Source organism: Hippocampus comes, unplaced genomic scaffold (genome assembly GCF_001891065.2).
Source record: "Hippocampus comes isolate QL1 unplaced genomic scaffold, H_comes_QL1_v1.1 scaffold85, whole genome shotgun sequence".
In the NCBI taxonomy this organism is placed as follows: Eukaryota; Metazoa; Chordata; class Actinopteri; order Syngnathiformes; family Syngnathidae; genus Hippocampus; species Hippocampus comes.
Window position 1 is genome coordinate 398,846 of NW_017805540.1, and position 22,526 is coordinate 421,371.

Genomic DNA, 22,526 nt, shown 5'->3' on the forward strand with positions numbered 1-22,526 from the left:
TTCATCGCCCTTATTTTGGTACTAACTGAAATCAGGATTATTCAGCCGATCATTTAAAAACAAGAAAATGTTTCCAAAAAAAAAAATAATAAAATTCAGATGACTCAAATTCTTTGAAAGACTATAATTGTGCAAAATCTGTTTGGACCAAACAAGATTTATAAATATAGTTAAATCATTCAATAGATCTCTCCAGTGCAAAGTTTGAACTCAAGCATACTCACTATAGTGTTAGACATTGTACAAAGTAAAATTGATACTATTTTAACAATATTTTATATATTTATTTTTTTCTACTGTTGTGGAAGGATTATATTATTTGAACAAACTTGAAACGAGAACTGCAACGGAATGGGATTTTTTGGGCTCAAAGCCACACAAACAAATCAGGCAACTGGAAAACCAATGAGACTCGCAGGGGTGTCAAATTCATTTTTGTCGCGGGCCGCTTCGGAGTTTTCGGGACGACAGAAACCGAATCAACGTTTCGTCATCACATCGTATTATTATTTGTACAAAAAAAAAAAAAAAAAGATGGCTTTCTAGTTTTGAAATCAGTCAATTATTTGTTTGTTGTTTGTTCAATTATTGTATATAAGTGAGTGTAAACAGGGTAGCAAAATAATGACAAAATTTAAACATTACTACACATGACAATTTGGCCTTTCGGTCCACATTTTAGCAAGCATCATGGAGGTTGACGCCCACGATTTGCTTTAGCGGGCCACATAAAATGACATGGCGGGCCAAATCTGGCCCCCGGGCCTTGAGTTTGACACCTGTGATTTAGCGTATTCGTTATCGCTCGTCATGAGCCCTGGTCACCAAAGATTGAAAACACATCGAGACGGCCCACAGCACAGTGGCCCTCGAGTCAGGAAATCTGTGTCATGCTGGATAATGGAGCCTATTTTCCAAAGGGGAGATGAACTCGAATGGGAATTAGGAAATTAGCCTTTTAGCCAGATTTGACAATGAGACGCGTCTCTGATTTTTCCTTTCTTTTCTGGCTTCATATCTGTCTCGCAAAGACCTCCCTCCAATAATGTGGAGCTCGACACCAGCTGCAGAACAAATTTACCGAAAAGGACCCCTCACCGCCCTCAAGACCGAGGCCTTCAAATTGCCATGACCGGGCACTGAAATAACGATGATACATTGTCCTCTGCGGATAAAAATTTGCATAACTGTAATACTGCCCGAGGTCAAATCTCTCTTGCTCGAGTAAATCTGCTCGCAGCAACAAGGCGGCGGCGTAATTAAGACTCACTCTGTCTTTGAACCAACCCCAAACACTTCTCACACGCGTGCGACAACACTCTTTCTGCTTCTCCGCACTTTCCATTACAAATGTTGCCTTTCATTTTCTTCTCCTTCATTTACAAAAAGCAACACACACATGCCTCAGTCAGAAAGGACGGCGGGGGGGAGACAAAAAAAAAAAAGAAAAATGGGCTCAAACAGCCAAAGAGAGGCCAGGCCGTATGTAAATTACATTGACTGTGCTGAAAATGGACCAATGATCAGGAAGGAGAGAGCGACTTTCGGACTGACTTGTGACAGATCCCATTTTACAAATGAGCTCCCTTCTCAAACATTCAATGTAGTCTATTTTCATGGTCATTTGACATTTAAAAAAAAGAGAGCGAGAGAAAACACCCACTGCAGCTTCAAAATGCCGAAAGTGACCAAGCAGGAACTTTAATGACGTTTCGCGGTGAATTTGCTGAAAATGGACCAATGATCAGGAAGGTGAGAGCGACTTTCGGACTGACTTGTGTCAGATCCCATTTTACAAATGAGCTCCCTTCTCAAACATTCAATGTAGTCTATTTTCATGGTCATTTGACATTTAAAAAAAAGAGAGCGAGAGAAAACACCCACTGCAGCTTCAAAATGCCGAAAGTGACCAAGCAGGAACTTTAATGACGTTTCTTCCGTGCATGCTCGCCTCAGACGATCCAAATCCGTGACTCATTTTCTGGGGCTTCAGTTTCAACTGCTGAGATTCGACATCGCAATCTTCAATTTCGGTGGCTGTAATAAAGTAACGTTTTGTATACAGTAATACAATCTACAGCACATTCATTCTCAAATCGACAGCTATCACATTCTTTCATTTTATTGTTGGCTTTGCTTTATGTCGTGAGCCGGAAAAGTGAACTTCATAAAGCGCGTTGTCATTTACGGCGGCTCTTGAAAATTCTGATTCCCTTGATCTCGTTTTCCACACTCAGATTGCGACCTTGTTGCCATGGTGATTGTTCTGACTACATCTCTGGGGGATCGCGAGCTCTCTTTTTTTCTGTTCTGTTGTCGACTTACACAATAGCACCCAGCAGGACGTGTAATGACCCAACCTCAAGGGTGACCTATTGGACTTTTTTTTTTTTTAATTATTGATTGCATTACAATAACAACATGGCCAAAAACTCTCAGAAATCAATGACACGGCAGCACCCCTCCTCCTTGCTCCCATTCCTGACCCACAACATCTTTAGAAGCGCTTTCTATTCTTCTTCTCAGGGAATAATTTGCATGGAGCTCCGACATTTTCTGTTCACAATACAGACCAATGAAAACGCTCTCGTTCAGTTCCGCTTGTCCATGTACATCAAGTGTTTCAGTCAACGAGTTTTTCGTCTGCAGCCATTTTCAGCCTGGCCGTATAGGGTGCATGAGTTTGTGCAGCAGCTAACCAGCTCCAGCATATCCCTTCTCCAGGCTGAGCTTAGCAACTCAACTTTGATCATCATGGACCTCCGTAAAGCTTGAGAGGTCAGGAAAAACTCATTTCCCCCGCCCCCCCCAACGTTCATCTCATCACATTTTCTTTCACTTCTGCAGTGGGGAGAGTTGCTCTGCTAAACTTCTGAGCCCTGACTTTGCCATCAAGGCACACCGTCACAGTAAAGCCATGGCCTTTGGCGTCAACGTGTGTGTAGATTGAAAGCTTGAAGCTAAACTGCTCTTCTTTCATCTGACATTTATATTTTGACAACACTGGGCAACAGAAAGTTTAAAATTTGAATTAGACACAGTGCCGTTATGTGTCCCTAAATGGACTGTTGATGTTGATTTTTTTCAAAATGACTACTTTTTTTTTTGTAGCACATCAGGTTTTTGAGTTTTTCATTTTTTGTTTAGTTTGATCCATAAGAGCTTTCGCAATACGAATTTTACTATGAAGTGCAAATCATAGTTGCGACCTTTCAGAAAAAAAAAATCCACCTGTTCCTGAACCTGACCCTCATTTCATAAATATTACTAATTACTATATTAAATGGATTTGCACTCTAAATCCTGCATGGATGTGTGTATGTGAATTAGAGGTGTCAAAATTAATTGATTAATCGGCAACTAATTGATGAACAAATTAATCGTCAACTATTTTGATAATCAAGTCATTCGTTTCAAAACATTGTTAAACTTAAAAGTGTCCAATTCCTCTCATTTCAACGGTAATTAGTCTCCGATTTCGGTAGTCCTTCATGAAAGCAGACTGATTTCCTTTTATTTTTAATCACAGTAAGATATTTTCTGTTATTTTGAAAAACAATGACCAAACTAGTAACGGAATCGGTTTCAAAAAGATTGTTGAGTAGAAGATGAAAACACTCTCGTGTGATATTGCTTCATTCTTGCTTCGTTATTGTTTTTTCATCACAAAATAATACCAAGTAAACAACAACCATGAACAGGAATGGGGGAGAAAAAAAAAAGGCATTTGTAAAAACACATTAATACAAACTCGAATTTGATGCGATGATTCGGTTTATCTGTTCTAAATGTATTCGAAAGAGACAGCTCGAGTGTCAATTCTCGTGCGTGCCACGCGATTGGCTGGCAACCAAAAGAGGGTGTCGTCTCAATTCAGCCGAGGCAGGCTCCAACTCACTCAACTGACTCAAATGAGGACAAGCGCGAAAGAAAATGGCGGCCAAAACGTATGGATGATTCATATCATCTGACTGCTGTGTTTGGTTTACATTCGGTTTCACAATAACGCGGGCTGGGTCTTTTTTTTTTTTTTTTTTTTTTTTTAGCTGGGTCTGTAGCTGAGGGGACCGACACGGTGTTATTTTTCGCTGCCAGTTGCATTTACAACTGGGTGCGATGAAAGTAGGCGTGCTGCGGAAAGACTGGATTAGTTCATAAGACAGAACTGCCACTGTGCGAAATTCATAGTCACAGTACAAATTCACTTTTTTTTCCCCCATTAAGCCTTTCAGGAAACGGCGGTCACTACACTGGACAGTTTATCATGTACAGTGAAATTCCTCTACAATGAACCCTACATGGGCGAAAATACCCCGTAGTGTGAAAAAATCTTCATGCATGAACACCATTCCCACTCTCCTGCCCCCCATACACCTTTGACCTTTGGATGTCAAGCAGCTAAGACAAGAAGAGCTCTGACGCTGGAAGAGAGGGTAAAAGTGATCAAAATGAAAAACGGAGGAAGCAAAATAAAAGACATTATCCAAGAAATTGATGTAAGTGAAAGTGAATGCTGACCGTAAATTTCGCAATTTCTTTCCCTTTTTTTCCTTTCTACACTGACTATATAAAGTGTCAAATAAGTGTATGCTCATACTTATGCACTATTGGAATAAAAATAAAGAGTATACTTACGTTTGTGTGTGCGTGCGTGTACACATACGTTTGTGTGTGTGTGTGTGTGTTTACATCTGAGATCAAATTTGCTACAGTGAAAAACCCCCTGTTGTGAAAAATTTCTTGCTGCAAACATGATTTCGTTGTAGAGGAGTTTCACCGTAATCAGGTTACAGGGTGCATGAAAGGGTTGAGCAGCGATGGCGGTCAAGCGGACTTTGCGTACTCGGAAGCTAATACAGTACACTCGCAACTTTAAAAAATGAGAAATGAAATTCTACTTTTTTTTTTTAACTGTACGTTCGGCAGAAAATTTCATACAAGGCGTGCTAATAGTGTCCCCTGGAAAATCTGCTATTTGGGAGAAGTAATGCAGCAAGAATGCCCCCTTTTGGAGCATTAATGAGGATAAATTTATGGGGAAAAAAGAGGGACGTCAAGATAAAAGGTTGCGGACTGAGTGAGGTTTTATCCCCAGCCGTTAATTCCTCTCTCTCTCTCGTCTCTCTCTCTCTCTACATCATTGCTCAAACGACATGCACTAATCTCGGTTAATAGCTTCATTGGTGTTGCAGACTTCCTAATGATCACTTTGGGCATGCTGCATGGAGAGCCCCCCCGCAATCCCACCCAGCGCAGAGGGCCCGCAGGGCTCACCAAGTAAAACAAACACAACGGTCTGCACTTGTTGGACGTCGGACCAACGGAGGAGGAAATGGAGTCACACGGCAGATGCCAGGAAACGTTCTTGACGTGAGCCACAGCATCCTTGGAAGGATGTCAGTATTTCGCTGCACGGAACACAAGTAGCACGCTGCCAGCCGCGCTGAGATAAGCGGCAGAGTCTTGCTGAAATGCGAAAATGAAATGGTGAAAATATTGCGGTGCCTTGTTCGCTTGTCTGTCTGTTTTAGCGTTAAATAAGTAAGGGTACATTTAACTCTTTTTTGAATATATTTTAAATCTGTTTTCAATAGGGACAAAAATCTGCAGTGTGCTTGTTTGATTTTATATGTGCGTATTTGGGGGATAAAGAGTTTTCACGGGCAAGCTTTGAGGTAAGAATGTGTTGGAAAATGTGGAAAAAAATTGTGGAAAAACAAATCCCATTCAAGTTGGTTTTTCCTCAAGTGTACCCGATGAGGCACCTGAAGGACTTAAAAATTAAGGCAACTGAATTTGTAGTACTGCAAGTAATAACAATAAAAATAAAGTCATAAGAAATTACAAATGAGTCAATCACTACATAGTGCAAAGTGGTTGAGTGAATGAAACGCCATTATTACCTGTATTTGATTTTAAAAAATGTTTTTAAAGTAATAGTTTTTTTGAATTTTTACTGCACAACACTTACCACAATATTGTTTTAATCTTTTGCACGAAAATGCATCAAATAAAAAAAATCTAATCCTAAAACTAATAAAAACTAAATTAAAAAGAACATTTTCTAAAAAAAAATAAAAAAATAAAAGCCAACTAAACAAATATAAAAATAATCATTTTCTTAAAAAATTTAATAATATAATAATAAGAATAATAATAATAATATGACCAAAGGAATTAGATCTCATAACATTTAAAAAGACAAACTCAAAATGAAATAAAAAGGTAAAAAAGTATAAATTCCAAAATTATGAGACATAAACAACCACCCATGCACATGACAATGGAGGAAAGCCACACAAGCACAGGCAAGAACATGTCAACTCCACACAGAGATGTTACAACAGAGAATTAAAAGCAGATCTCCTTGACATTGAGGCGGACGTTTCAAACGCCTTCGTACGGTCAGAACACACAAACACAGTCAGGAGAAGGAAATATGGCGGTTTCAAACATGGCCTTGGACCTCATGGCCCTCAGCATTAAAGGGGAAAAAAAGTGACGGCAGATTAGCGCTGACTCTGCCGCCCCTGCAAGTTGCAGATGTTAAATTCATGACGACCAATGAAGCAGATCGTTATCACATCTAAAGATGAGAGGAAAAGCGCAGAGCAGATGTGCCCAAAGAGGCACCCGGGCGCAATAGAATACTTCTAGAATCGAGGCCAGAATGAAACTACAGCTCCATGTCAGTGCAAAAAAAAAAAAACAATCAACAACAAAATTTGGCGCCTGTGTTGCCATTGACAACACACAAATCAAAAGACGGCTCAGCTTTGACGTCTAATCCTTCGCAAATTGTACTGACAAATATACATTCGGAGATTACGTGGATTCCGCCTTGTAATCTTGAGTGTCATTTGGCAGTCACTGACGTTCATTGTTTCACTATTCATGTTGATCTAAGCACTGGTCCGGACCGGTGTACATGCACAAGTGGGAGTGTGCTTACGAATGTATGGGTGCACGCAGAGACTGGAAGGTCAGTGGGGAATTTCAGTGGGAAGGGTGGGGGGATGGGGCGATGGATGGAGGGATATGAGCGCAGTCTGGGGGGTGGTTTAGTGGGGCAACATGCACTCGATGCATAAGGAGAGGATATGGGGAGGAGCATTCAAAGCCGGAATTTTGCAAAGTTATTCATATATATAGTCACTCGTCGTTATTTCAAATGCAATTCAAGTGTAACAGTAAGGTTGGCTATTCAGCAACCCTCGTGAAAAAAAAAAGAAAAAAAATCACTCCATTGCCAAACTATGAATTTACTCTGTGTTTACAAGCCAAAGTCCCTCAGCACACACCTTTGCCCTGCACAGAAGATGCTGCACTTCGGTGCGCCCGCCTCCAACCAGAACGGATTCACGGCAAGCAACCACCAGAGAATGCCTTGGTGTACTGTAATACTTGACACATTTGCCGAGTTGTCAGATAAGCAAAACCGGCTCGGTTGGTGACATGATGAGGAAGCCGCGGCAGACAGCTGCGAGTCCACCCAAAGGCCACTCACCGGATCTGAGCGCCATGATGAGGATGTGCACGCAGGAAAGCCGACACTTTCTATTTCTACATGACGACACGATGGTAAAAACGGCAATGGTTTTCAGATTTGGTTTGTTTCTTGCAGCTATTGCAGTATGAGTAGGTGTCTGTCCCCTCCAAAAAAATATCCCAACAACTTAAGAGTTTTTTAGTTTTTTTTTTTTTTTTTTTGCAAACCCAAAAATATCTTTAATAAAAAGGTAAACACTCAATTCAATTTTCCATGAAAGGCGGTGGGCCAATGGGGAGAAAAACAATCTTTTTTTTTTTTTAATATGGAAGAAAATTCTGAAAAAAAATCTGCGATTATGGCATGGTGGCGAACGGTTAGCACATTGGCCTCACAGTGCAGAGGTGTGGAGTTTGCATTTTCTTCCCGGGCCTGTGTGGGTTTGCTCTGGGTACTCCAGTTTCCTCCCACGTTCCAAAAACATGCGTGGCAGGCTGAATGAACACTCTAAAATAAATTGTCCCTAAGTGTGAGTGTGAGCGTGGATGGTTGTTGGTCTGTGTTTGCCCTGCGATTGGCTGGCAACTGGTTCAAGGTGTAACCCGCCTACAGCCCGAAGACGGTCCGAATAGGCTCCAGCACACCCTTGACCCTCGAAAGAATTTAATTTGCCGTTCCATCTCTGGTCTACAATATTTTTCAAGAGACTTGAAAATAAGATCACCCAAAAATGTTTAAAAAAGTCTAACTGGATTTCTGAATCTGTGCCCGGTGCGCATGACAAGGTGAATTCAAACAAGTACCGGTAGTCTTAACTTTGCTGCTTGCGGGTCGGTGTTTGACAAGCAGGATCTGCGCTGGAGGTGTCATGCCAGATGTCACACATGACGTACTATAAAAGCTGTCTGGATATGGAATTTCCCAAACAGGAAACCACCCATGGAGCCAGTAACTGACTGAAAATGATTTTTGTGTGCACACAGTTGGAAACAGAGGAGCAGCGCTGTCTTCTCTGTCCCCGTGTTGGCTGTCACGCTACAATTCAACGGCAAAACCGATGTTAAATAACATGCTACGTTCGGTGTAAGCAAGCAAAGCGTGTCAACTCTGCTGCTACTTTTTTTTACGGTGAGAATGCCAATTAAAACATTTGGCCAGCATGGCTACGCAGATCAGGTCAGGCCGCGGCATTGTGTGTGGAGCTCGAGGCAAACAGGCAAGTGGGTAGAAATGGTGGGCATGCATGTTTGCATGTGAGGAGGTGCAAGATTTCCTCCTGAGCCATAATTAACCCAGACACAAAAGAACAGAGCTGTACGGGAAAACATGCAACGCGCAGCTTGGATTCAGCTTTGGCACCATTTCACGGCTTCTTCAGAAATATAGGCCACTGGCTCGACGTCAGAAAGGAAAGCGCAATTCCCTTTTGTTCATGTAGACGACACATCCAAGATGCTTGGTGAATGTCTTTACCGTGTATGCAGCGCAATCTGAGGTGATCATTTATACTCTACAAAAGTGAAATCACCTTTCAAAGACATAGAAAAGTATCTCAGAAAGATTCCAGGACTGGCATCACAAAAGAAAAGAGTTCGATTCAAAGGACAAACTATCCCCTTCAAAATAATCCCTCTGGAGTCCAAAACACTATTCTGTCATTCCTTCATGCTCTTGTGAAAGGATTCTTCCGGAATACAGCACAACTCCATCGTCACTTCTTCAAAAAGGGTCACCTTGATGACACTTTTGAACTTGGGGAAAGAGAGGGGGAAAAAAAAAAAACTCCAACAAAGCCGGATTTGGTGAGGAGGAAAGTTGCCCAAGAACACGTGTCAAACTCAAGGCCCGGGGGCCAGATCTTAGGAAGGTTGCCCTCGAATGTCAACATTCTTCTCGGCCAGGAACTATCAGATGTTCAGGGTAATGAGTCATGGTTAAGCAGCAACAAGTTGTGGCCCGCGAAAGCAAATCAAACATGTCAACTTCTATGATAATTGCTCAAATCTGTACCAAAACTTCAGTTTCGCATATGTAATAAATAAGAGAGATATTGTCGGCATTTTCTTGTTACCAAACCGCTCATGACACTAACTTAAACAATCACTGAATGAACCTTCAATTTATTCTTGACTTCTTTATATGTTTTCATAATCATGACAGCCCTCCGAGAGAAACAGTCACTACAGTATGGCCCGCGACAAAAATGAGTTTAACAGCCCTGCCCTAGAATGTCAATGTTCTTCTCGGCCAGGAACTATCAGATGCTCAGGGTAATGAGTCATGGTTAAGCAGCAACAAGTTGTCGTGCCACAATTCTCATCTCTTCTCACACACTGAACGAAAGCAAACGGCGTCGAGTAATTTTGTAGATGTGCGGGTTGCTCGTCTAGCCCACATGGAAGGCGAAAACTCGGAGTTTGTAGTTTGGGTTTGAAAGATATCTCTGGTGATTTCAATCCTGGTACTTTTCTGACACACACCGACTGAAATAGGAGGACATTAGCAAACTAATTATGTTCCTCAAACTGTCTATAATCGAAACTAATGTTCCACTTAAGGCTAATTATTGGTCTCCGGGTTAACAAATCGCACGTGTTGACATCCCAAAATGTCGCTCTCATGTCGGGGAAGTCAAGTGTTCAACTCAAGAGACAATGGCGGCCTTCTTTGTCTGTGTATTTTTATAATGTCTCGCTCACGGGTCAAGTCATGAATAACAATGAGATGTTTTCTGCGGAATAATTTAAAATGTTTCAGGAAACAACATGAATCTTATTTTTACTGGATGTTTCTGCCAGCTTTGAAAGACAACAAGGCATTTACCCGAAGCACGTGATGTTATGTTCACATTCTGGTGCGACTGTGATCATGCCACTATCGAGTTCACTTTGCAAGGCCTGATTTTTTTTTTTTTAATGCAGTTCTTGTATTGTGTGCGTATGTATTTTATGTTCTGACAGGTGAGCGTAAGTCAAGTTGTTGTGTTTCCATGCAATATTTGATCATAGTCAGTTCAACAAAGCTGCAACACGTCCGATATGGCGACTTACGGCAATTTTCTTCATCGCTATTGTCCGAGCAATCGTCGTCATCGTCACACCTCCACAAAGTGGGTATACACCTTTTGTTGTCACACTGAAACTGTCCATCCTCGCACTCCTCCGTCACTGTTGGGGGAGACGGCGGGGGGGAACACAACAAGAGGGGTTAGCAGAATAACAAACGAATATGTCTGCTGCTCCAACTGTCATTTGCAAATGAATGCCTAATTAACATACAGCACGCATTAAGGTCAATTAGCTGAGGCGAGCGCGGGGTGCATTATGTCCTAAATTTGTTGTGCGTGCGGGAGTAACACTAGTCCATAAACAAATTCGCAATTCGATATCATAAATAGGCCCAGAAACAAGATAGCCAGCGGACAAATGACGCGCACCAGCATCCTCGTGTGCTCAGGTTCATTCAGCATCCACGCACATCTCCTTTCATGTCCCCCCCACACACACACGCACACACACTGACCTTCTGAGGTGAGAAGCCTCGGTACGGCCATGTAAAAAAGTAACAATATCCTCACGTCCATCCTCATTTCCGGAAGAGGCGATGCGTCTCATTCACGTCCACCAGACAAAGCCCGTAAAGGAAAAGAAAAATTGCTCTTCTCGTAGCGAGGACGTCTCCGCCGTTGTAAAAAAAAAAAAATCCCACACGCCACCACAATCACAACCTCCAAGCATCCACTCCGACCCCTCCCTCCTTGACGCCCACTCACATCATCACCTCCAAACTCATTGGCCGCCCACGGCACGACACCACAAAGGGGCGGGGACTGGAATACAATAGAATAGAATGCAGTCTTACTTTTACTTACGAAATTAATTGGTTCTGGAAGAAATTTCTGAACTAGAAAATATTTTAAGCAGAGACGCGTTTTCAATGTAAATGCCCTAATCCCTTCCAAGCCCCTCCCCCTAAAATTCAGACAAATGTTTTCTAAAATGCATCAAAATATGTAACAAATACATGTTACAATTAGATCATTGCACAATAAATGAGAGTTGTGCATAATGTAAAAAAACAAATAAAGTAAAGAATAAAAATAATGGTCATGTGTCCTCATCCTTTTTTTTTTTGCCCTCTTTTTCCTCTCTCAGTAATGGTTTTTGCCTGGCGGTTTGTAAAGAACTGATCCGAGGAAGTTTGCTTTTGTCGGCTTTTAACAATCCTTGGAAAATGTCCAAGGCAAACATCAGCATAATGAGTGATCGCTGGACTGGTGAAGACTATCTGGGTGATTCACATTTAATGTCCTTGGGTGTCTTGAAAGGCGCTTATAAATAAAATGTATTTTTATTATTATTATTATTACGTAAAACTATCCGAACGCCTCTTGGCCATTGGAGCGAAAGACGAGGACGCTGCATCGGCATATATTTTTCCATCTACACACGAGACACGTTCTCTCTTAGCCAATGGGATGCAAGGATGATGCTCGGTAATAGCCAATGGTAGTGCAGCTCTAAGTATGTTGCATTCAGGAAACTCGGAGCTGCGAGAAGCAGCCCGTACTGTATTTTTACCTTTCGTATCTTGAAATTTCTATTCGGATTGCAATATTTTCCCGTTGAGACATTTCGTAACTTGAAAATTTGAAAAGTATGAAGTGACGTTCGTAAGTCGAGGTAACACTGTAGAATAGAATAATGCGGAAAGCAAAATGCTCGACACTCTGGTTACAAAAATTACACTGAAAAAAATGGGTCTAATTTATCCATTCATTCATTTTTTAATCTGCTTATCCTCAGGAGGGTTGCGGGTGTGCTGGAGCCTATCCCAGCTGCCATCGGGGTACACCCTCATTTGGTTGCCAGCCAATCGCAAGGCACACAGACGAACAATCATTCGCTCACACCTGAGGACAATTAAGAGTACCCGGAGAACACCCACGCAGGATCAGGGAGAACATGCAAACTCCACACAGAAAGGCTGGAGCCGGAATCGACCGTGCTATCCTGTAGAATCCACTCCATTTGACTTCATCCAATGGCTGCCCAAAATAAAATCATCTAGATCCAAATAAATATTTTCAAATAGATATTACATCTACAAGATGATTTTATTTCATGCAACCACTAGACGAAATAAAATGGAGTAAATTCAACAAGAACTTTTTTCACAGAGGATGGTGAAATGCGAAAACGAGAGCTTTTAACAGCTTTAGAGGTGAATATAGACCTTAATTCATGACAACTTAACCATTTTGGGTTCTGTGAGAAATATAGACAATGACATAATTAGAGAAAAAAAATAACACATAAAAACAGGCCCCCTACGATTTACGATCCTCTCACCAACGCCTGAACTTTATTGGCTGTCAAAGGAGTTGTTTGTCCAAATGCACGCATGCGGATTTGTATGTTGCAGTTGACATGGGGATTAGTCGTCGTTGAGCTTTTCGCCATTAAAATAAGTGATTATGCTGTGGCCTACATTTCAAAGACTTGTTGAAGCAAGCTTGGAAGTCACCGGACCTTGAAAATACAACCGGGTGCACATTCATCTGCACTTAAGTATCACCTAATTGTACAAAGAGGGAGCAAGAAGGCCTCCGTTTTGTTCATGGACGACGAACAAGGGTCCTTTTCCAGTTCACGCTCCTGCTCGAAACCATATTCCCCGTGCTTCTCCTTCACATTATTTGCATATAAATGAGAAACATCACATTATTGCTGAGGGTATGTATTAATAAAAGAGTTGTTGAACACGGTGAGGTATCGCACAGGAGTCATGAGCTGAATACTCAGACAAAGCAAAGCAGGCCTTTTTCTTGCTTTTTTTTTTTTTCATCCGCTATTCAAATCTATCATATCGTCCAGCAGTCCTCCAGGAACTTTCATCGTGATTTTACAAATTCTCCACAAACCTGAGCACAAAAGCGCCACAGGGATACAAAATTGCTTGACCTTCTGATCCTCTCTTATCCGCTCACACTGGTCCGCCGTGCTTTGAAACTAAATTCAGCCAGCTCAGCAGGTGTGCCATGGACAAGTCGAGCGCGACTGCATTGCTTTCTCGCTGCCTGGACTGGTTGTGCTTCGTAGCATTACAATTTCAGAAGAAATCTGTGTCCTCACCTGTAGCTAGTTGTCCCAAGAAGTGATTCCTGATTTCAGTTGAAAGTGGAGACATGGGCGGAGCTACATGGTCACTCCCTGGAGAACATTGATCCTCCTCCAATTTTGCTTCACCAAATTCACAATTATTCTGAACACAACTGCAAAAAAAAAAAAAAAAAAATCCATCTCGAACAAAGAATGCTTGATAATTGTTTTATTTATTTATTTATTTATTCATTCATTTATTTATTCATTTATTTATTCATTCATTCATTCCTTCATTCATTCGGGTAACATCAATCTAAATTATTACTTCCAAATCATTGTACGCAAAGGATGTGTTTGTGTACTATGTCATTGTTTATCATACCTTCCACAGTCATGGTTTCATGAAATAAAATGCACATACTGTATATAACAATCATGGAAGTGATGATGACCACTTCAATGCTTCATTTTCAAGGTCTAGTCGTTCATGGACTCTGGGATTTTTATTATTGATTTTAAATTATTTTCAATACGGGGCCCAAATGATATTTATTAAAGGAGATGCAAATCCCTGTTCAAACTTAACCACCTGCACCCTTTGTGATAATGACAACCAGGCCGGGTCTAGGTAGGGGCAAGAGAGGGCCTGGACGCCTCAAATAAATGTTGCCCCCTTCCCCAAACTAAATCCCCCAAAATAAATTATATGTCACATATTTTTATTCTCTCAAGCCTCTCTCCTCCGCTCCAGTTCTTATTGTCTTATCATCTTGCTTGCCCCCTAAAATATAAAGTACTGTATATCAAGTTGTGCCAACTTCCAATCACCCTTGAGTATGCAAATGAGCCAGCGTCAAGTTTCTAATTGCAGTTTGCGGCAGTAAACTCCACTGTGCACTTTGCGTAAGGCTTCTTGAATAAAATGAAATTAAATGAAGCCTTTGTTTGTCGAATTCATCGTCTTTTTCCGGTGGTTGGACCCTCTTACATGTGTTAGTTGTACAGTGACGAATTGCCACATTGGGGCTTCCTGCACGCTCCTCTGCTGCCCTCTGCTGCTTGTAATTGCAATATACACTCTGCCATATTTTACGCTCTCAAACTGGAGCTTTAACCCTCTACCAAAAACTGTACAATATTCTATGCGGTGAAATTTGAGTCCCGTCTGTCTAATTTCGTTCAAATCCTTTTAGAATGTGTGTCAGATACATTATGTGTCGGCAATATAAAGACGAACGGATCTAACAGCACTGTATTGTATCATCATACTGTAATACCCTTCAATGTGGACAGAAGGATGCACGCAGTCGCTGCATCAAAATTTCAAAATCCCATTTGTAATAAATAAGAGTGATACTTTAAGCATTTTCTTTTTTCCAAACCCCTTATGACAGTAACGTAAACAATGGATGAATAAACTGTTATTCTTGACTTCTGTATATGGTTTCAGTCATAGCGGCCCTCCAAATGAAACAAACTAAAATGTGGCCCGTGACAAAAATGAGTTTGACACCCCTGTCTTACAGTGTACAATCAGGGAGTTGTTCAATTGAAGTGAATTGGTGAGAAAGTGCCTGTAATATCTGTCAATATCTGTCAAATTAAACATTTGTGAATCTGATACAGATTTTCTGCCAAAATGACAGGAACGAATCATTTGACAAGAAACAAAGTAAACACAAACGCACTCCACAGTCTACCTAGAAGAATGCAACCTGTTGTACATGCAAAGAAGAGACCGACTTCTCATTTCCCACTGCTTTTCCTCATCAAGTTTTCTTGCCATGAATACGCTCATGTTTACGTGAGCACCGTCCTGATGACAAGTGGCATTCACTTGATCCAAACCGTGCAGTCCAGCTGTGTGAGTGTGATGCCATTCTTCACAGATCACAAAAATGGCATTATTGTGCCCTGCTGACATCATCCAGTACACACACACACACAAGCCACCTTCGGCAACACAGTCAGTGTGCTCATCAGTCAGCGTCCTGCTCATGTGTGGGGTCATTGTGCAGCAAATCTTCAAACTATGATCTAACCCCATATTTGTGACCTGTCTTTTTTTACCCGGACATTGTCTGCCAGGGACCGGGAGAAACAACATGACGCGTGGGGGGCTCGTCACCCGCTAAGAGCAGGATGGTCTCGGTGATGACGGAGGCTCTTGCCACCGTGTCACTGTAACCGTTTCTCTCCTTGCTTTGCTTTCGCTGCTGAAAGAACTGAAAATTCACCGAGCAGCTATTTTGAGTTTCATCTGTCGGCCAATCGGGAAGAATTTACTGAAGATGTTGTCACAGCAGCTGAAATGGTTCCTCTCGGGGATCATTTCCAATCAAGACCAAACAAGCCTCTGAGCAAATATTGTAGAATGGAATGCAGATGGACGGACGGTGACACGTGACCCTCATCTTTCAAAGTGACTCACTAAATGGAGGTAAATAACGCTTCCTGTCAGATGTTGATGTTCAGGATCAAATTGGTTGTTTTATTTTTGATTCCTTCAGCAACATTTGTGCAGTTTTGCAATCTATTGGAGTTGGTCAAACCGTTTCTTGACTTGCTTTGGTTCCATTGCCGCAAGAACTCAAAATTCATCAAACACCTATTTTGAGTTTCATCTGCCAACCAAATTGAAGCACAACGATTCCTTGGTGTTGAATGAGCCATACGATCGCAGGGAGATCGTTTACAATCAGGACCGAACTAGCCTCTGGACAGTGTCGCAGGATGGGATGCGGAAATGTTCAACTGCTTTCGATTTCTTCCACTACCTGAACTCTGGGCCCTGGATGGGTGTCAGGCGCCGGCGCCATGCCCGAAATGCAGGTCTTCTACCAGCCTCGTCACACTTTTCATCAGCCTCCAAGCCGCTACCTGGACCTACTCCAACGGCGGTCCCTAGAAGACCAGATTGAGCTGTGGTGGTTCCGAGAGCCGCGTCAGTCCCTCGTCTGCTACTGTGCTTCGGTTGCCCTCATTATCGGTTTGGGCCTGGGCGGCGTCGGCTTCCTCTCGACCACCAGCTCCGGAAAGTCCAGCGAGTGGCGTCTCGTGGTGGGCACCACGCTGTGCCTCCTCTCGCTAGCAGTTCTGCTCAAGCAGCTTCTCAGCTCTGCCATCCAGGACATGAACTGCGTGCACAGCCGGCGCCGAATCGACCAGCTGAAGAGCGGCGGACGGGCTGACCCGGCGCTCATCCTGGTTGTGGGTCTGGCAGTGATGCTGTGCGGGACGGTTTTACTGTGCGTGGACACAGTCAGCAGCGGGGGCGATGACAGCGATGATATGTTGGTGTCCGGTCTGGTGCTGATGGCCGTAGGACTTGGCATGACTCTGGCTGTGGTGGGATACGGCGTGCTGGTCTACCTGAAGAGAAGAAGGGAGCACGCCAGGAGGAGAAGAGCTATTGGCGCAAGGAGGCTGGGAAGGGGGTCTGCCAGTGTTTTTCGTGTCTCAGGAGGATCGATGACCCAGGCCGGGAGGGAGACAAGCCTGATCTGAGATTGTCAAAGCAACTATGTGCTGTAGAGTGGACCTTGGTATCGAAACACGGTTGTTTCTCCTTCAGCTTGTTCTCACTTTGAAATAATTTTCCAAAGTGATCCCCCCCCCAGCCCCAACCCCACCCCACCTACGCAGCGGTTTACATTCCAGACCACCCCCGCAATTAAATTGTGATATCGAAATACCCAATTTAAATACCCCCTAACATTTATGGCACCCTCGGAGGGCCGTTGAAAAACATTTTTAATTGTCGCATCGCATTATTATTTGTACAGAACAAACTTACTAGGATTACTAATTTGTAAATCAGTCAACTATAATAGTTTGTTCAATTATAGTTCAAGTGAGTGCAAACAGGACAACACAATTATTGCAAAGTGCCATTTCTTATTCATGACACATGACAATTTGACATTTCGGTGCACATTTTAGCAAGGATCATGCAAGTTGAGACACATGATTTGCTTTCACGGGCCACATAAAATGACATGGCGGGCCAGATCTGGCCGCCGGGCCTTCAGTTTAACACCTGTGTTTCAAGATCTTCAAAAACACTTCAAACACATTTAAATACAACATGCTGAGAAATAGCAAGAGCAATCGATAACACTAAAATACTAGACCGCTTGTGTTGGCAGTGAAGAAATCACATTTTTCCGAACTAACAAATTTATCAACTCAACATATACATTAGTTATCATGCCCAAAGCTGTATATTTTCAAATTAATAAACAGCCGTCGCTTTTTGTAGGCATAAAAAGCAGGATTGGAGATGACTGACATTCTATTATCTTCATTAAAAACAGAGCTGAAAGTACTTCCTGTTTTCATTGGTATTCATTTTGAATTTACACCTTTTCAAACTACATCACCTTTCGCGGGGGCTTCTGGTCACCATTAATTATTACTGTCGGAGCAAACTGTATGAACGTTTCTACATGCACCACACAAGTGCAGAATTTTTTTTGCCTGCACCTTCGTCAAATCCACCAAAATCAGGTGACACCACCTGCGCCACAACTTAGACCTACTTTCTGTCATCAAATGGTCAGGCTTGCCAGAGGTGTGTCATCGAAAACTCAGAACTGCTCATAAACATGCCAAATTCCCAAACCTCGACTTGCCGTGGCATGAAAATGATGTGTTTGTTTTTATGCCTAGCCCACATGTGCCCATCGACGAAAACAGAGCCCCTGCATTCTATTTTGGTTTGAAACAGTGAAAAAGCAAAGACATGTTAACAAATAGCAAAAGCAAAATAAAATGTTATTCATTAACACTTCTGCCTTATGGGCACGGCTTAGAAAGGTTGACGTTATGGCATATCCTGCAACCTTTGCCCACTAAGAGTTGTTCTTCCAGAAGGTAAAACGGTGGAAGAAGAAAAACAAGACTCTTAAAAACTAAAACAGGGAACTTTAAATATCCACACAAAAAATCACTACTTGGTAAGTCACCGTTACTTGGTTCTATTTGTTTGCACTTTTGTCTGTTTATGTTTGTGGTTAGGACAGCAGTATTACTAACTTGGTTGATTTGGGTCAGATGGATGTTTAACATTCACCTGCAGGTACCTTTTACCTTTGTTACAGTACATATTTTACCGTGATAAGTTTCATTCTTTACATGATAAGTTCACAGTTTTCACATGTTGAAGTTTCACATTTTAAAACGAATGTCATGAAGATGTGATAAGTCATCATTCCATAAAAACGGGATATTTTTCACATTAAGAGGAACTTCCGAGGAAATAACCTCCGGCCTCTTTCTCCACAATTCCTGCATGTGGCTATTTACTGTTTAACCCTTTCAGGGACAGCGGTGACGACAGTGGACAGCCAATCATGTTATCAGGTTGAAGGTTATCATAATTGACGCAGGAAAGGGGTTAAAAAAAATTCTTTCCATTCAAGTCACTGGCGGAGTACTTTTTGTGCCTTATAAATCAAAGTTACAAGCTATGAAACGATGCTACTCTTCAATAAGACTGTAAAAAAAAAAAAAAAAACAGTCATGTGATGAAAAGACATAAGATGTAAAAAGCCGCTCATGGGGGTCTGCCAGCTGTGACCTGTAGCCGGGAAAAAAATGCTGCATTTTGTTTTGCTCAGGAATAAAAGGCTAAACTATGAAAGACATATTCGAGTGTGGGATTAAGGAAGTGGAATGAGATACCTTCAAATAGGGGTGTGCAACTTCAAAGCTGGAGGGGGGCCAGAATTGTTCATCATTACATCATTCAAGAAGAAGAATCCATCCTGTAAACCGTATTCACGTGATAACTTATCCTGTTAAAAAGTTATTACGTGATATTGATATCATACTTAACATTGAAGCAATATGCTTCCACTAAAAACAACCTGAAATCAGGGATAGCTCCAGGATTTTTTTTTTTCTCTCATGGGGCTAAATGGGAGTTTGACCAATACAGAGATACTTATTTATAAATATATTTTATATGACTAAATAAAATGCTGGAGGGGCTGAACTGGGGCTAAACAGATTTCTGATGAGGCTGGAGCCCCAACTTGCGCCAGTGTAGCGCCATCTGTCTCAGAAACTTCAATTTCCAATTTGTGGCTATCAGAGTTGCTTTGGTTTCTCACTGGACAGCATTTCCGAAAAATCCAAGAGGCGTTATGAAAGAGGAAAGGCACTTGTATTATCCTCAGTCCCAAAAAAAAAAAATTTTTTTTGTCTGATTAGGTTTCCTCGCAGGCTGGAGAAATGTTCCAGTGGCTCTGCAGCATCATTGTGGCCCTCTCCTTTTGTGAAACACTGATCAGAAAAGCACATTGCGGGACCGTATACAAAGCCGAGGGTCCCGCTCAAAGACGCCTTCTGACGGAGGCTGACCATCCCGCCAACAATAACGCCACTGACACTCGAGGTGAGTCAACCCACATTTTTACAAGACGTGTTCCAGAACTTTGAGCTCGAGCAGCACATTTACAAGAATCCTGTTTACGACGCTCATGAAATCCTCCATGCGTTTATTGTTTTACCTCACACATTTTTTTTTTCTCTCCTATTACCTTCTTAGGTCTCACGAATGAAGACAACACCCCAAATTCGACGCATTGGTATCTGGCCGCTGGACTGGGCACGGCCATTGCCGCCTCGCTTGTCATTGTCATGGCGGTCAAGTTGCGTGTCTTTCATCGTTTCCTAGCCAGCTACAGGCACTCCTTGCTCCGGGAGGCTGATGGGGTCAGCCAGTACGGCCAAGAGGAGGTATCATTCCCAAGCAGCGTGTCAGGTCGAGTAGGAGCGGTCAGAGGGACCCTCGGCACATTGGAGGATGATGACGACGGCTTCATTGAAGATAACTACATCCAAACCGGACAGAAAGAACGGGCTGAGAGAGAAGGAGAAGAGGACGAGGAGGAGTATGGAATAGAGGACAGTGATGATGATCTGCAGTTCACAATAGGGTGAGACTGTAGATGAGTACGGTGGGTGCTTTAATGCTTTTTTTTTTTGCTTTTTTTTTAAATCACTAGACAGTTTCAAAAACACCCAACAACCTTTCGATAAATATGATTGTGTGTCTGTATCTGTGTATTGTTTTTTTTTGTCACTCAACATCTGATATGCAGCGTTGTCCAAAAGGCAATAAAACTTCCTCCCAGTTTGGGAAAGGAGTGGTTGATTCACCAAGAAAGAACGAACGGGACCGTAAACTCCATCCATCCATTTTCTGATCCGCTTTATCCTCACAAGGGTCGCGGGTGGAGCTGGATCCCAGCTGGCTTGGCAGTAGCCAGGGGACACCCTGAACCGGTTGCCAGCCAATCGCAGGGCACACAGAGACGAACAACCATCTGGGCTCACACTCCCACATAGGGACGATTTAGAGTGTTCCATGAACCTGCCATGCATGTTTTTGGAATGTGGGAGGAAACCGGAGTACCCGGAGAAAACCCACGCAGAGAGAACATGTAGTATGGCACATTGCATGCAAATATACAAATTGTGACTTCTGTCAAGATATATTGACCTAAATGCCCCCCCACCCCACCCAATCGCTTCTACAGAGAGCGACTCCACAGGGAAGTACCAATTACCCATACAAGTGCCACCATATAATAGAGAACCCTTCCGCGTAACATTTTTTGTTTTCGTTCTGGCCACAGCTTGACTGTTGAAAAATCGATTTTTGGGGGCCTTCAAAGTCATGAATTGCTTTTTCAAGGGAATTTTTGAGAAATGTGAACCAATACGAGGCGTGTCGTTAAAAGCTGCGATCACGCAACACCTTTGTGAATGTAAATACAAAGGTGCAAAACGGTTCTGCATCTGATGAACACAAAGGCACCATGCAGAGTGATTGGAGGAGTGGACATGATCCAAAGTATACCACATCATGTGTCAAACATTGTGTTGTGACATGGCGGTGTATCGCTGTCGATTGAAATTGTCACGCTGGTGTTGACATCTTCATTGTTTTATTTCAAATCCATTACCCTGGTGGACAAATGGAAATATCACAATAACTGTCCAAATACTTCTGGAACGAACAAAATACAAATGCACCATCTAATACACATGCGTCAGTGAACGAAGGTAGCAAAGGGTCTTTGGTTTTGAGAAATCCTGTCCAGAATTTATTCGTAACGGAGCTTGATGAGCAAATATATAACATGACAGAGAAGGGAGTGCATGCGTGTTCTTGCCCGTCTATTCACCACTTCTCAATCAACATTGCTCTTTTAATATCACCACTACAATCTAATAGAATCCAATACACAAACGGTATTGAAAGGAAAAAAAAAGCCTTTACAAAGATAACAGGAAACGAGTACATTGGATTGTCCCGAACATCCGTAAATTGCCTATGATGCAGGCACAACGTGTACAATACATGCACCAGAAAAGTCATTTGCGCATTTCCCACAGAGACATGAATGGCTACGACCAAAACACAATTACGGAATAAACTGGACATGAGAAACACACTGGCGTGGTTACCTCCGGTTAATCCATGTTGGGGCCACCTTGGTGAAGAGAAGACAAACAAGCGCAGGCCCTCCGCTAATTACAAGAATCTTCAGTGTCACAGTGAGCTAATCATTTAATGAAAATAAAGAAATGCAGATAGACAATAGAGGCTTGAGTTGTTGCAACTGGGGTTCGAGTTGACTCGAGTCACTGATTTGATGCCTTGTGACTTGACAAAAAACAAAAACTTTTGAGATCAGACTTGGACTTCGGTGCTCAGGATGTTATGCGAACATACAGGTTACATCAGGGGTGTCAAACTCATCTTTGTAGTGGGCCACATTGTAGTTACGGTTTTCCTGAGAGGGCCATGATGTCTGTGAATTTTGTGAAACCGTTTAAATGTTGGATCACCTCCACATATTACATATGCAGTGCACAACAAATTGGTGGATAACTAGTTTTGAAATCAGAAGGCAAGA

The 22,526-nt window shown here is 42.2% G+C and overlaps 3 protein-coding genes across 3 annotated transcripts in view; 2 read left to right on the plus strand and 1 right to left on the minus strand.

Annotated features, from left to right (window-relative positions):
- Positions 1–11,303, minus strand: part of LOC109521321 (low-density lipoprotein receptor-related protein 8-like) — a 73,580-nt gene extending 62,277 nt beyond the window's left edge. The window contains exons 1-2 of the mRNA XM_019879125.1: positions 11,012–11,303; positions 10,540–10,656 (exon numbers count right to left, since the gene is read on the minus strand). Of these exons, the coding sequence (XP_019734684.1) occupies positions 10,540–10,656; positions 11,012–11,078 (184 nt within the window). The 5' untranslated portion in view covers positions 11,079–11,303. The remainder of the gene's footprint in view (positions 1–10,539; positions 10,657–11,011) is intronic.
- A 4,290-nt stretch (positions 11,304–15,593) lies between these two features.
- Positions 15,594–17,314, plus strand: LOC109521181 (transmembrane protein 125-like). Its single transcript, XM_019878842.1, has 2 exons — positions 15,594–16,033; positions 16,400–17,314. Exon 2 carries the CDS (start codon positions 16,411–16,413, stop codon positions 17,098–17,100), a length of 690 nt encoding a protein of 229 aa, XP_019734401.1. The 5' UTR covers positions 15,594–16,033; positions 16,400–16,410; the 3' UTR covers positions 17,101–17,314.
- Positions 17,315–18,419: 1,105 nt separating this feature from the next.
- LOC109521150 (leucine-rich repeat-containing protein 19-like) lies at positions 18,420–20,724 on the plus strand. Its single transcript, XM_019878812.1, has 3 exons — positions 18,420–18,551; positions 19,810–19,993; positions 20,147–20,724. The coding sequence occupies exons 2-3, from the start codon at positions 19,831–19,833 to the stop codon at positions 20,539–20,541; spliced, it is 558 nt and encodes a 185-aa protein (XP_019734371.1). The 5' UTR covers positions 18,420–18,551; positions 19,810–19,830; the 3' UTR covers positions 20,542–20,724.
- Positions 20,725–22,526: the final 1,802 nt, after the last annotated feature.

What these genes read in the sequence shown, in the direction of transcription:
- LOC109521181 (XM_019878842.1), top strand. Translation starts at nt 16,411, where the DNA reads ATGCCCGAAATGCAGGTCTTCTACCAGCCTCGTCACACTTTTCATCAG.
- LOC109521150 (XM_019878812.1), top strand. Translation starts at nt 19,831, where the DNA reads ATGTTCCAGTGGCTCTGCAGCATCATTGTGGCCCTCTCCTTTTGTGAA. An exon ending in TAACGCCACTGACACTCGAG is followed by an intron (nt 19,994 to 20,146) that starts GTGAGTCAACCC and finishes TTACCTTCTTAG; the next exon opens with GTCTCACGAATGAAGACAAC.